Source organism: Sylvia atricapilla, chromosome 2 (genome assembly GCF_009819655.1).
Source record: "Sylvia atricapilla isolate bSylAtr1 chromosome 2, bSylAtr1.pri, whole genome shotgun sequence".
In the NCBI taxonomy this organism is placed as follows: Eukaryota; Metazoa; Chordata; class Aves; order Passeriformes; family Sylviidae; genus Sylvia; species Sylvia atricapilla.
The window spans coordinates 33,068,052-33,081,582 of NC_089141.1; the positions used below are offsets into that span (position 1 = coordinate 33,068,052).

Below are 13,531 nucleotides of genomic sequence, written 5' to 3' on the forward strand. Positions count from 1 at the left end.
GCTGTATATTTATACCCTACTCAGCCACAGGAGAAGCTTGTTTGATGCCAAATACCCTTCTCCCTCCCATCCCTCAAAGGGAAAAGCATTTGATTAGAAGGTGCAGAACTTAGGCTAGAGACTGAGAAACTGAAAAAAAGTTTACCTGTATGTTTGGTGATGGTGATCAATGGTAAAAATCATGGATAAGGAACAAGGTAGTGAGAGTAAATGCCCTTATTCCTGAAAAACTCCTCTGAATAAAGAGGGAGGCTTAAGTAGCGCTGTAGACATCATATGAGACCTCAAACATCGGAAGATAGAAATGTCTACCTTGTAGCTGAGAAGGAACCAAGTAACCCCTCCCTGTCACCAGTCACAATGTACATGGTTCATATTCATTTTACACCTTAAAAGAAAAAGTCACAGCAAGTACTTTTACATCTGTTTCTGGATCTAGAATTATGGTGCAACCCTCTACCCCCTTGGGCCACACTAGGACTTAAAACCCCCATTCACAAGAAAATGTCAGCATTTTCAGGCTGATGAGATCCTGTGCCACCAAATTCCCACATCCTTCTGCAGGTCCTGACTCACAAGCTTACAAGCAGCAGATCCAAGATTTCTCTGCTCAATGATCCTATATGCAATGCTTTGGGTTGGGGATATGGAAGACGTTAAAGCAAGGAGAGGAAAGACAGTCAGGAATCTGCCACTAACAGTCTTTAACTTGAAAAAGCCTGTAGGAAAACTGGGAGCTGCTACCAAGCTCTCAGGATGGCCCCCTTCACCCAACTCAAGGCTGTCACAGGATCCCAAATGGGCTCAGATACAAGGCACCATCAAATCTTTGATGAAAACTTGGCCCTTCTCCCGAGAGGGTCATTAGGCAAGAATCTGGAGTAGCTCTTGTGATGAAAAGACAACAGCGAACATATTAAAACATTTCACCTACTTGTACACTATGAAGTAAGATCTATTCAATACTTACACATTTACAAAAGTGTTTATTGCACATCCTAATTAATTTTCAAGAAAATACAGTAAATACAAATTCTAATTTCCCTCATCTCTGTGGTACAAAGGTCTGAAAATAAACCTGACTCCTCTTTGCAAGACATATGCCGACAGGGGTATAAATAATTTGACTTTTAAATAGCTCTTTTCTTCCACTGGATTCTTCCCAAAAGTTTAAAAAAAATAATTAAAAAGAACACAGATAGAAATGTATCTTTCTTAGTACTTTGGCTTATTGGAAAAAGGGGTCTGTGCTTGGAAGAACAGCTCAGGAGACCAAACAGTTGGCCCTTCTAACACAACCCCAGAATAATTTCCACTTGAGAGGTGATTCTCACCATCTGAAGGGGAACAAGTTTTCAGGACAGGATCATTTGAAAACGAGGTCTTGGTGACACTTGCACAGAAAGGAGTTGTTAGAATCCTGGCTCTATCCTCAAGGCATATTCTCTCATTTTGGATCAGATTTTCATCATTTTCACTGTTCTTTCTGCTTTCAGAAATAGGGTTCCTGCCAGTGTGCCCACAGGTGGATTGCAAGTCAGCAGCCCAGGTAACTGTTTTTAAATTTAAAGATGCAGTTGGTTTCAGCCCTTTGTTTGAAGATGGAGGGATCCGCTCCTCCAAGCTGGCAGGCAGTTGGCTGTTAAAGAAATGCTGGGAAGCAGAGCCACCACTTCCTTTTTCCTCCTTGTTTCTTGGTCTCCCACGTTTCCCTAACCTGCCAGTAAGCTGCTGCAGCAGAGTGTTCTGAAAGGAAGACCTGGATCGCTTGCATTTGGAATGGAATTTAGTGGGATTTTTAGGTGTGAAGATGGTGACAAAAGAGCTTCTCTCCCCAACAGGCCACAGTTTCTGCAGAGGTTTTGTCATAGGAGTTGACTGTGAATAAGGAACAAAATCCTGAGTGCAAACTGAACTGCAATCCGAGTGACAAAAGGAGTAAGTTACAGGTGTGCTGTGCTTGCCAAAAGCATGAGGGGACCTGTGTAGGGATGAGCTCAGTTTTGAACTGTTACAAGGAACACCGCCAGGAGAAAGCACCCATTCAGCTGTGACCTTCTCTGTCAAAGTGTCTTCCTGTATTAAAGAATTACATGATTTATTTAAGAATTCCACAGGTTTTGCTACCTCTCTTACACTTGCATCAAAGAGATCAGCAGAAGCATTGTAGCTGCCTTCAGGGAAGATGTTGTTCCACTGCAGCTCTTTCCTACTAACACTTTTGAAGGTATTATCTGACAGTTCTGTCAATGGTTTTAATTCCTTTTTATATATCCTTCTTGCATTGTTGGGAGTTGGTGGATCAGAGACCTGGGCCCCTGTGAGTGTAAGATCTATTTTTTGGCTTGTTGCAGAATAGTTTTCTTTATTTTCACAAGCAGCTAAACAGCTTTCACATGCAGAATGCACACAGGTGTCTGTCTTGCTCTTCTTTAAACAGGAGGTTTCTCTATGCTGCCTAATAAAAGACCAAGATGAATTTGCAGGGTCAGTATTTGCTTCTTTGGACTGCACACATCTGCTCTGAGAAATGAAAAGCTCTGGTGTAACTGGAGGGGATGCTCCACCTTCCTTGAGGGTTGAAGATAAATCACTAGGGGAAGACTCATATTGTGAGACATCACTCGGAGGGCTTGCATTTGACTGAAGATAAGCAAACACTGTGTTCTCCCAACTATCATTCTCTGCTGGTGGCAAGAGCCTCCCTGAGACACTGGGTGCAGGCAAATCACCTACAGCTTGCCTGGAATACGATCTGTTAAGATTTACACCCAACCTGATACTTTCAAGATGGACACGTTTGCATGCATCAAGGCTGGGTGATGTTACAACACTCCTGCCATCCTCTATTCTGGCTAACAATTCATTTAGGCTTTCTGAGAATGGGAGCTCTTCCCAAAGCATAGAGTCCATCTGAGACAGTCCAGCTACATTTACGTGATTAGGAGATGAAGCATCTCTCTTGCAAACAAGGGAGTTGTGGGATTTTTCTGGGAAACAATAATTTCTACTATTAGTTTTTGGGCAATTGTTTTTTACCTCGGATTCCAAGGGAGGTAGTAACAACTTGGAACTGTTCTCATGTGAACATTCGGTGTTTGAGGAGGGAACTCTCTCCAATTTATCAGTTGTAGAGATACCGTCAGTCCGTCTAAGCTGTGAACTCGGTTCATTATCCTTCTCTTTATCCCCTTCCTTCACAGAAGAGATCAGAAACTGTGAGTCCCAAAGAGTTTGATTGTTGAGGCTTACACTGCCCAATTCTGCAGAGACAGGCCTCTCCTCTTGTTCATGCTGTTCACTCGCCAGCTTTCCCACTTCCAGAGTGGGAAAGTCTTCTGCTGTTACCCAAGCAACAGATGAAGTCAGACTGAAGGATTGCTGCCAGCACCCTGAAAAACTTTCCCTGCCACTAGACTGAACAAAACAGGAGCTCCTGCTCAGGCTAGACAAGCTGCTGAGCTCACTGAGAGATTCATCTAGGGGAGCTGATGACGCATCAGGTAAAGATGAGCTGTTATTACAGCTCCTAAATTCTGCCGACTGCAGAAGACGATCTAAGTAGCTGATAACAGTAAGGCCAGTAAGAGCAGCATTTGGCGGGAAGATCTGGCATGCCACAAGATTTTTCGTACTTCTCTTAAATCTGGAACACTTCTGCAAGGTGCTGCTGGCAGCAGAATGCCCTCCATCTTCCCTTGCACAGCCCTGGGTGGGGGAAAGAAAACAGAAAAAACAACCAACTTAAAGAAAAAAAAAATTAACACAGGTATTTTAAGTCAAGGGTAAATTTAGGTCTCGCTTTTTGTAAGGATCTGCAGGGAAGAGAATACAAAACAGTCCTGTCACACAAGGCAGTCCCTGGGAAATAAATCCTGGCAAGGGCTGTAAAGGGCATCACAGTGAGAGGTTCTTTGCTTGTTGCAATTACAGAGTTTTGGAGCTGGACAAACAACCAAGAACTCTGAGAAAGGACTTCACAGAAAATTTCTTCCTCCCTTTAGGGCACTGGATGCTTCCGGGCTTCCTCTAGTGCAGTTCAGAGTGAATGGCTGGCAGCCTAAGGCCAGAGCTTTGCTTTTATCCAGGAGGCACTGGGCAGCACTTGAATCAAAGCCCTCTGGTACCAGATACTTGACTTGGCAGCTCAGCTGCCAAAGCCAGCATGGGACTTTCTGTGCACTACATCTCTGAAAGGGAAATAAGCTACAACCTTTATATGCTCGTATTTTTTTAGAGAGCAATGTTTCAAAGGAGCTTCAACTGCAATTCTTTTTAAAATCTGCTTCTCTCTAGATGGAAATCACAGGTGAAAAATGACATTAAACGGGAGAGCATTAGCTCATATTTTAAGAAGTGCATAAACCCTTTCTCAGCTATCTCTCAAGGTCTGGCACGGTCAGAGAGGCCAAAAAACAGATTTAGCTATCTCCAGCAAGCCTCCCCCTCCCTGAGTCTGTGCAAGATTTGAGGCTGAAGGCTGTTAGCCAAGGACAACACCTTCCTAAGTAAGTCTTTAAAAAGTATGTTATGCTGATTCTGAGTATTATCTGGGGTGGTACAACTACATACACAGCTGAATATGACTATACAGAAATGTCTACAGCCAAGGGCTGAACAGTCCTCAAATGTGTGTTCAGCCCTTGTGTGTGCAGGAACAGCCACAAGGCTGCTGCTATCTAGGATTAGTTATATTTGTCAAGGCATCAGACCCACAGACCAGGTCAAAGGTTCCAGGTAAAGTTAATCCTTTAAGTCCTCCAATTTGCTTAAGATTCTGTACATCAGGAAAAATCTCAGTTCAGACACAAACCTCAATGTACCTGTGGGAGAGGCAAAACACCTGCCAGGTAGGATTTAGTTCACAGATTTCATAATACAAATGACTCGCATAAGCACCACTTGAGGAGAACCTTGAAGACTGCTTCTATAGAAATATTGCTGAGAACTAATATTTCAAAGCGTGTTAAACATGTAAAAGAGCCACCAAGGCAGATGTTTTGCAGCTGTACTTTAACATTTTGAAAATGCTCTTAAGTCCAGAAATATTAAAATGCTACAAGGGGATGTGCTTCTCCTTACATTTCAGACTGGAAAGGAGACTGCATAGCATGGGAAAGGTAGGGCAGTGCTTGGAAAGAGAGTCTGTTTCTTGCTCCAACCATACATGGTTTTTTTACAGACTCCAAGCTGTTACTGATATGCACAGGAGCTGGCATTGCTCAGGCTTTCCAAAAAGCACCCAGACAAGCTGTTAAGCTGACTACTGCCATTCAAGATGATTTTTGGATGTGACTCATTTGGAAAAAAAAAAAAACCAAAACAAAAAAACACAGGGGCCTTAGGTGAAAGAAGCAGAATCCTTCTCATGTCCTAGCCTTACATTTTCTCAAATTCCCAAAAGATGCTGTACATGAAGCTTTGATAAGTCAGTCTATACCCCTAACTGGCTACAGAAACTCACTGAAAGACCATAATGTGGATTAAAAGTTACCTTCACTCCAAATATAAACCTTTTTCCAATGAAACAGGTTTCGACTGCATGAACTAATGCTCTTGTAGATGACTCTGTGTTAGTTTCTCCTGACAGCTGATTGAAGTCTTGAATATACCTAGAATAAAAACAGACAGAAGTATTGGTCCAACCGAGGACAAAGCCTTACATAGCATTTTAGCTGCAGTGTAGTGCTAATGAGGACACATGTTAAGGCAAAGATTCTAGCTAGCTTCAGCTAAACTCAGAATGAAGACAGACCTATAAATTCAATTCTTTAGTTCACCTAACTTGTTAGTGAGATAAAGTAAATGAAACAACCACTCTGAAGAGGTTTAATACCCACACAATTTTCAGGGGCTTCCCACGTCGTTGTGATTTTTCTGCCAACACACTGACTGTACAATGCTGTCAAGATGCTGCAATTCCTTACACATCCTTCCTGCCCAGCCTTTACAGCACAGCAGTATCCATGTAAGACATGGAAATAACTGCTTTTCACAGCTGACAGCAGTACAGCAGTGTAGGGCAGAATGCCTGTCACGAGCACGTTAATAATGCTGCTAATATGGCATTACAAACAATTCATCTTTGAGCCAGTGGTAACACAAGGCACTGGAAAATAACAGACTAGAGAAAGAAGTAGGGAATCTATGTGAATATCCCATCCTGCAAGTTTCACATTTCAGAAAATCTGAAGCTTCTAATGTGGGTGGTCAGGCTCTGAGGACTAAGAAACTTTGTAAGAAATCCCTTCTTTCTTCAGGAAAATGTGGTCATATTGCCCAATAGTCACAAAGTACAACCACACTGTTAATAAAGAAAACCCAGAGGCTCTACCTGGAAAAGCCAACTTAAACAAAGGAAATTCAATCATCTCCAAAAAAGGAGAAAGAACTCGAGGAAGAAGTCAAACCAACCAAGCAGTGAGGCTCACTTAACAGGTGGTAGCTGCCTTCAATAGACAAGTGGGGGATCTCCTCTACTACCTGGAAGTAATCCGTCCCAAAACATCAAGATTTCAGGAAGAAATAAACTTCAGCACTTTCTCAAGGTGATGGGTACCAAGGAAATGCTGGAAGGGAGCATTCCGGCAGTTACTTTCCACTCATCTTCTCACCACCTAGGCTCAGTGCAGCTTTTTCAGGCTGAATAAATAGCAGCAGCTATACGGTCAGACAATCTGCTCCTTACCTCTGCAGATTTTCTGCGGTGATCCCAAAGAATGGATCTAAGCAACTTCCAAAAACAGTAATGTCAAACAAATCATTAGTGTCAGCAATCTTTAGGGACAATCTATATCTGTAGCTTGCACCTTTAGCTTCACCTGTGCAGCCACATTTCAGACAGTGGAACCTGAAAAAAGACAATGAAAAGATAAAAAAGATTGAATACATGAACTTCTGTTAATCACTGCTGGGGTAAGAATTTATCTGCAGCCATAAGTATCACTACTATAATGTATCAAATATTCCATAAAAAAATTCTAGGATTCTTTTTCTTGTTCTTTATTCCTTGAGGTAATAATCTTACCAAAGGCTCAGAGCAAGATGTGTGTACTATGACAGAATGACTCTGGCTTCTTTCACTGATTATTAAATACTAGCCTGTCGTGAAATTGAAGGTGCAGTGGGCTTTGAGAGACTGTTGGCGTGCAATTTTGAATTCCCTGTGCTCATTTTTTTCACATTTCATTCTGGTTTAGGATTTCTTTTCCTGCAGCTTGAGTATAAATACCTAGGTTTTAAAAAATAATCAGGAAACAGCACTGTTATCTTGTACTTCAGCATTTGAAACAACAGCTATCCTTGTTTTACAAAGTCAGCTCCTTCTATTTAGTGCTGACAGTCATTGATTTACTGTTCTTCTGTGTGTCAGAGATTTCACCCACCACTGCAATTAAAAAAGAAAGCTCATCCATTCCTGGACATGTACTCAGTGAAGAGTCATACAGGACTACCAGGTGTGCTGCACATGTAGAATGAGATGAAAAAGACCTAAAATCGGGATTTGATCTGGAGGGGTTGGATTTTCACCGCTTTTTGTTTAGTGTTCAGCTGAGAGAGATCCCCAAGTTAATGGAAGTCAGTAAATGATCCCCAAAACAGGACATACCTCCTGGAATCCAGTATTAGCTTAGACAAGCAGTTTTGACAGGCAGGATAGATGAAGCAGGAATTCTGGATGGAAATCACAGAGGCAGCCAAGAGTCCCTGCACACTATTCATGTGCTCACAGCATCACCTGAAACGAGTCAGTCAAAATGGTCCGAAGAGCTCTCTCCAGATGTTAAATATTAACTGCTTCAGCTGGGTGATTTTAACATTTTGAACAGCAGTCTTCAGGAAATGATCCCTGAAAACAGAGATTTTATTAATTAACTCTTCCAAAAAAAGAAAGGATAAAATTATGCAATATGAGGGAACTGTTCACGGCACTTGCACACCACTGCACACAGATCATGCAAATTCTCATTTGCATTTAGGAATCTTTATTAGAGCAGCAAATTGCTTTCTAATGATTTTCCTTAATTTAGAGTGAAGTCAACATGGGGTTAAAAACTGAAATGATTCTGCACTTGTAATTCTGCAAATGCTTCAACACCAATGCCTTGGAAAGAATGCTCAGAAAATCTTGAAAAAGGCTCACAACAGCAACTATATTTGCTCCTTTATTGCACTTTTTAAGCTAAAGGGGCAGCTCCTCATCAACAGAGGCTGTACAGATTTGACAAATAAATAATGAACTAAACATTTAAATAAAAGGAACGAATTTCTTTTATTCAGTATTGCTTTCCTGCAGATTTATTTCGGCTTTATTATACTATACTGCCCAAAACATCGAGTTTTAGGAAACTTCCCCTATTTTAGACAGACAACTTTTTTCTCAGCAGATGTTAGAAACATGTAGACAAGAATCACAGAATGCTGGAATGGTTTGGGTTGGAAGGCACCTTAAACACCACCTAGTTCCAGCTGCAAAGCTGTGGGCAGGGGCACCTTCCACTGGACCAAGTCACCTGGAGCCTCACCCAATACCTCAAACCACAAAGTTCCAACTTCAATGACCAAAAGTGTTCTCTACAGCTCAATCAAATGACTCCTTAAAAGTCCTTATTTGCAAAAGCTCTTTTATCACAGTCGTAGCTAAATATAAGTCTCTCTTTCATATAAACAGCAGGATAGGATGGGGATTCCACATCTTCATCCCAAAACTCTCTCTGAGAGGCAAAAGACCAAAGAGATAGAGGAGACTCAAGTATAGCTTTTACAGGTTAAAAAAATTCCCCCATTCTATAATCAAAAATGATGCTTTGTTCATATTTTACCACCAGAAAGTTAAGCTTTCAAGGTATTCCTTTCCTTTTTGGGACACTTTTCTCAGCATCCTGGTAAAAACAAGATCTGAGTCCCAGAAAAATGTGAGTGACTAAACTCATTACTCTGAGTAGTTCAGACAAAAAAAAAAAAAAAAAAAAAAAAAAAAAAAAAAAAAAATCCCAATATTCCCTACAACTGGAAAATGGAGGTAGGGAAAGGGAAAAGTTGTAATAAGAGGGCCAAACAAAATGAGAAAAAAGCATCTCTTCAGAACACAGATATTAACAGAGACTCATTTGACTCAGTATACTGAATGGTGCATGCCTTCAACTCTTACCAAAAGGGAACTATTTTGTTTTAGTTACAAAAATGTTGTTTTAGTACAAGGTAACAGTAAAAAGTATATGGAAAAAAAATCAAGGTATAGAAAAGGAGTAAGAAAGTTAAGTCTGACTTTTTTATTGCCCAAAAAGGGGGGCTTGGAGAAACTTAGCTTCATTCCCACCTGTTTTTAATTCAGAACTCTGGAAACAAAATTTATAGGTTTTGTTACCTGCACTTTTAAAAGATATCAAAAAACACACAACAAAACAAAACAAAACAACCCCAAACGTACATCCTAGAAAACAAAACACTGCAAAGTATTAAACTGAAATACGGGAGATAAAGCACAACAGGTAAGTGCTCACACAGGTCCTGTCAAGAGCAAACAGACTCAAGATCCCCACCTCTATTTCCCTTTGGAAGAAATACAGAACTCACTACCTAGATGCGGACTGAAAGAGGCCGGAACAAACAGATCTGTTTTACTTGAACTTTTTGTAATAAAGCAAACGACCCAAACCTCAGCGCCCGGCCGGGGAATCACACAGCCCCCCAGCTGCTGCAGCCGCGCTCGCTGCCTTTCAGCGGCCCAGCTCCCAGCGCGGTCCCTGGTGCCCTCTGGTGATCCCGCTGCCTCGCTCTCTCCCTAAGGAAAACCAAAGCACGAGTCGTTAACACATCTCACTCCCGTGTGCACTCCTGAGCCTCCCCGAGGCCGACAGCGAGCGGCCAGGCCGGTCCGACTCCCCCGGGCGCGGCTGCGCTCGGTGCCCTGCGGACAGCGCGGGGAGCAAGGCGGGCTCGGCCGCCCGGGGGGTGCCGCGGCCTGAGGGCACAGCGGAAGGGCGGAAGTGCGGCTGCTGAGGGCCGCGCGGGGGCGGGACGAGGCGGCGCTCAGCCAATCGCAATGCACTCCGGGGAGCGAGCTGCCCCTCTCGCCCAATCACAAAGCGAGAAGGTCGGCCTCGCCCCCGCACGGCGCGGAGCGGCGAGACGGGCGAGTCACGTGCCCCCGGAGCCAATCGAAGTCTCCCCGCGGGACGCCGCGCGGCCGAAACACCTATGGAAGCCTCCTCAGCCAACTGCGAAGGCGCGCGCGAGCTAACCGCCGATCGGCAGCCAATCAAAAGCCGTCGCTGCTTAGGGCCCGCCCCTCCACGTGTGGGGCTGGCCCCGCCCCCAGGCTCCGCCGCTCCCCGTGGGGCCGCGCGGGGCAGCCCCGGGCGGGGAGCCGGGCCCCTATAAAGCGGCGGGGCGCGGGCACTCTGCTTCCTGCTCCTGCCGCTCCTGCCGCTCCTGCCGCTCCTGCCGCTCCTGCCGCCCGCGGCGATGCTGCGGCTCCTCCTGCTCCTGCCGCTCCTCGGCGCGGCCGGTGCCCTGCCTGCCCCGTTCCGCCGCCGCCGGAGCGCCTCGCTGCCCGTCGGCCCCTACGTGACGCGCTACCTGAGCCAGCAGGTGGGAGCCGGTTGTGGAGAGAGGGAGTTTCCTTGGGGAATTCGGGGACGTTTTCCGCTGTCGTGAGCCTCGCTCGAGCCACAGGCGAGACACGACTGTTCGCAGGTTTTTAGAGAAACACTGAATGCTGGTTCTCTTTGGTGAAACGTCCCAAGCCTTGAGTGTTCCGGTGAAGTGCAGCTGTTCGGAGTGTCAGGTAGCCTGCTCTCCTGTGTGTCCGTGCATCGTATCCTGCCCCTGCAGTCCGTGTTCCCGCACACGCTGCACCCTGGGGATCTTGTTTGTTTAATCACGGAGTGGTTTGGATTGGGAGGGACCGTAAAGGTCCATCTAATTCCACCTTCCCCCTAGCTATGGGCAGGGACACTTTGCTCTGGATGGTGATGCCCTTTCAGGTTTTGCCTTTTTTTTTTTTTTTTTTTTTTTTTTTCTATTATACGGTCTCTGTATTCTTTGCACATATATTTGTAGCTCTGTAGCCTGTTGCATTAATGCCTCGTTTTCCCAGTAATTTTTCATGCCCTTTCCCTAGGCAAAAAGACAAAACAAATTCCAAAGCTCCCAGCGCTAGGGGGTACAAGGCTCCTTGCTATCTTGGTTCTTCCCGGGAACCAAGGTTGAGAACAGCTCTTTGTGATACATTTCATGGACAAATACAGCTAGTACCAAAGCGGGGGGCTCCAGAGAAGGGGCTTGACCTGGGGGGAAACTGTGTTGCCATTTGTCCTCCTAATTAGTGCTTTTCATCAGTTATGCTAATTTCCTAAAACCTCTGAAAATGTACTCACCCCTGTTGGGCTGGGCTTTGGTGGACATCTTTCCATAGCTGCCTCTGAAAGCCTTCAATAAAGATCTGCTTTTATATTACCTCCTTGCTAAAATTATCCCGAGTTTCATTGCTAAGTTAGAAAAAAGGCAAAAACTGAACATGGAACAGATTTCTGTTGCTTACATGAGCTTTGACATCCTCTCTCCAGCGATTTGTTGGTGAAATCCACGGCACGTGGACAGATTGCAGGGCTCTGCAGTGTTGTCTTTAAGCGTCGGTGTGGCTTCCTTGAATCAGCCTTGAAATCCACCCTTTTCATAGGTTTTCATATAAACAGTCAGCAGTTCCTCTGGTGTTTCGAGGAGTGTCTGCATCGTCCCCTGTTCTGTACCTGGGCTTTGCAGGGGACACAATGGCTCTTTTTACTGAGAGGCACAGTAAGGGAGGAGAGCATTTTTTCTAGTACTCCCTTGGTTTGTTTAGAGTCGTACATCCGAATTTCATGCCCGGGTCTACACAGGGAGTGGTGGGAAGGAGAAGGTGTTTCATTTAGAATCGTTTACGTTGGAAAGGATCTTTCAGATCATCCATTAACCCAGTACTGCCAAATGCACCACTAAAAACAGTGTCCCCAAGTGTCACGTCTACACCTCCAGGGTTGTTGATTCTACCACTTCTCTGAGAAGCCTGTTCCAATGCTCAATAACTGTCAGTGAATAATATTTTTTTGTTAATCTCTCATCTAAATGTCTCTTGGTGCGTCGTGTGGCTGGATATCTTGGGTGCTATATGGATTGAATAGCTCCTGTTTCAGCTTTGTACAAGGTGAAGTTATGATGGAGTGAGCAAATGGGAGAGAGAGACAATAAACATAAGGAAAACAGATAACCCGTGTAAGATTATCCTGAATAGCTGTGGAATAATTTTAGGGTCAAGGTCCCTGGCATTTGAGGTGAGAGATGGGGAAGGATTTTAGTGAGAAATCCACTGAGATTACAGTCTGCCACAGACAGTGTTTCTGGTTTGGCAGTGTATCTGTTCCAGAGATCTCCCTGCGTAAATCTTGGAATTTCTGTGCCTTGAAAACATCTCTGCCTAATGTTCACTGGGGTAATGATTAGAGATTTGTGTCCTTGCATTAACTCCTCTAACAGCCCTGGAGCCTGTGAGCATACTGCAGATACCTTCTGCAGTGTGTGGCCAGCGTTGGCCAGGATATCACTCCTGCAGCAGTGCTGTAATTAACGCCAATTGTTGTGGCACACTGGCTGTCGCACATTGTTATCATAGTATCAGTGATACTAATTCTGTGCTGCGGTCTGACCCACCCTTTGTCACCACCTGTTACACGTCTGTCCTCATCTCCCCCCCGGGCTGTGGTGTCACCTGGCTTTTCTCAGCTCTGGCACAGACAGCCCGGGTGCCATCCAGCTGCCAGCAAAGCAGCAGAGCTGGGATGTAGTTGAGATCTGTGGATTTGGGGATGTGCATAGGTACTGAGGGAAGAGTCACAGTAACAAGCTATTGAAAGTATTGGTGCCACATCTTGTTCACCCTTCTGTCTCTTCCTCTCATGCTTCAAAGCAAATTCATGTTTGCTTGAGAGTGGCTGCTGCAGGAAAGAGGGAGCCCATTGACAGGCCTGGAAATGCTTGCTTTCCTTGTCCGTAGACTTACTAATAGCGTTGAACAGAGTGTGAAAGGTGTGTTTGTCAAAGATTTGAATTCTGCCGCCTGGCACTCGAAAGATACAGGGGCAGCACTAAGGTCTAATCACAGAGAGCATAGGACACACTGTCAGCAACACTGTGTAGAACTGATAGCATTCAGCCCTGACAAAACATACACTCAGTGCTGTTGTCTGGGAATCTGTAATTGCATTATTATTCTGCAGCACAATATGACAGCTATGATTAACGTGTTAAATAAGGGGCGATGATACTTTGCCACCTCTCAGGATTGTTGAAGTTTAATTACTTATATTATATTTCTTATGGCATGAATTATGCTTGTGTTCCTTGCTGCCAAGTCTTCCTTCTTAGCTAAGGTTCCTGTTTGGATTCTTGTTTTTCTCTTTGGTGGTTTTCATCGCAAGTTGAAATAATTTATCTAGAAGCATTCAGTATAAAAAAATACTTTATAGTATGGGAAAATATCACAAAGGAAACC

General features: G+C 44.3%; 2 protein-coding genes across 3 annotated transcripts in view; one reads left to right on the top strand and one right to left on the bottom strand.

The window, feature by feature from the left end:
* Nucleotides 1–966: 966 nt before the first annotated feature.
* Nucleotides 967–9,785, bottom strand: DDIAS (DNA damage induced apoptosis suppressor). 2 transcript variants are annotated; one of them, XM_066341280.1, is made up of 5 exons: nt 9,659–9,785; nt 7,610–7,738; nt 6,689–6,850; nt 5,495–5,612; nt 967–3,708 (listed from the first exon to the last, which is right to left on the bottom strand). In XM_066341280.1, exons 2-5 carry the CDS (start codon nt 7,720–7,722, stop codon nt 1,216–1,218), a joined length of 2,886 nt encoding a protein of 961 aa, XP_066197377.1. In that variant the 5' UTR covers nt 7,723–7,738; nt 9,659–9,785; the 3' UTR covers nt 967–1,215. The 2 variants fall into 2 exon arrangements, with proteins under 2 accessions (XP_066197377.1, XP_066197376.1); XM_066341279.1 differs by having other exon boundaries at nt 7,610–7,849.
* Nucleotides 9,786–10,447: 662 nt separating this feature from the next.
* The window catches only part of PRCP (prolylcarboxypeptidase), a 29,765-nt gene continuing 26,681 nt past the window's right edge, over nt 10,448–13,531 (top strand). The window contains exon 1 of the mRNA XM_066341288.1: nt 10,448–10,593. Coding sequence (XP_066197385.1) covers nt 10,468–10,593 — 126 coding nt within the window. The 5' untranslated portion in view covers nt 10,448–10,467. The remainder of the gene's footprint in view (nt 10,594–13,531) is intronic.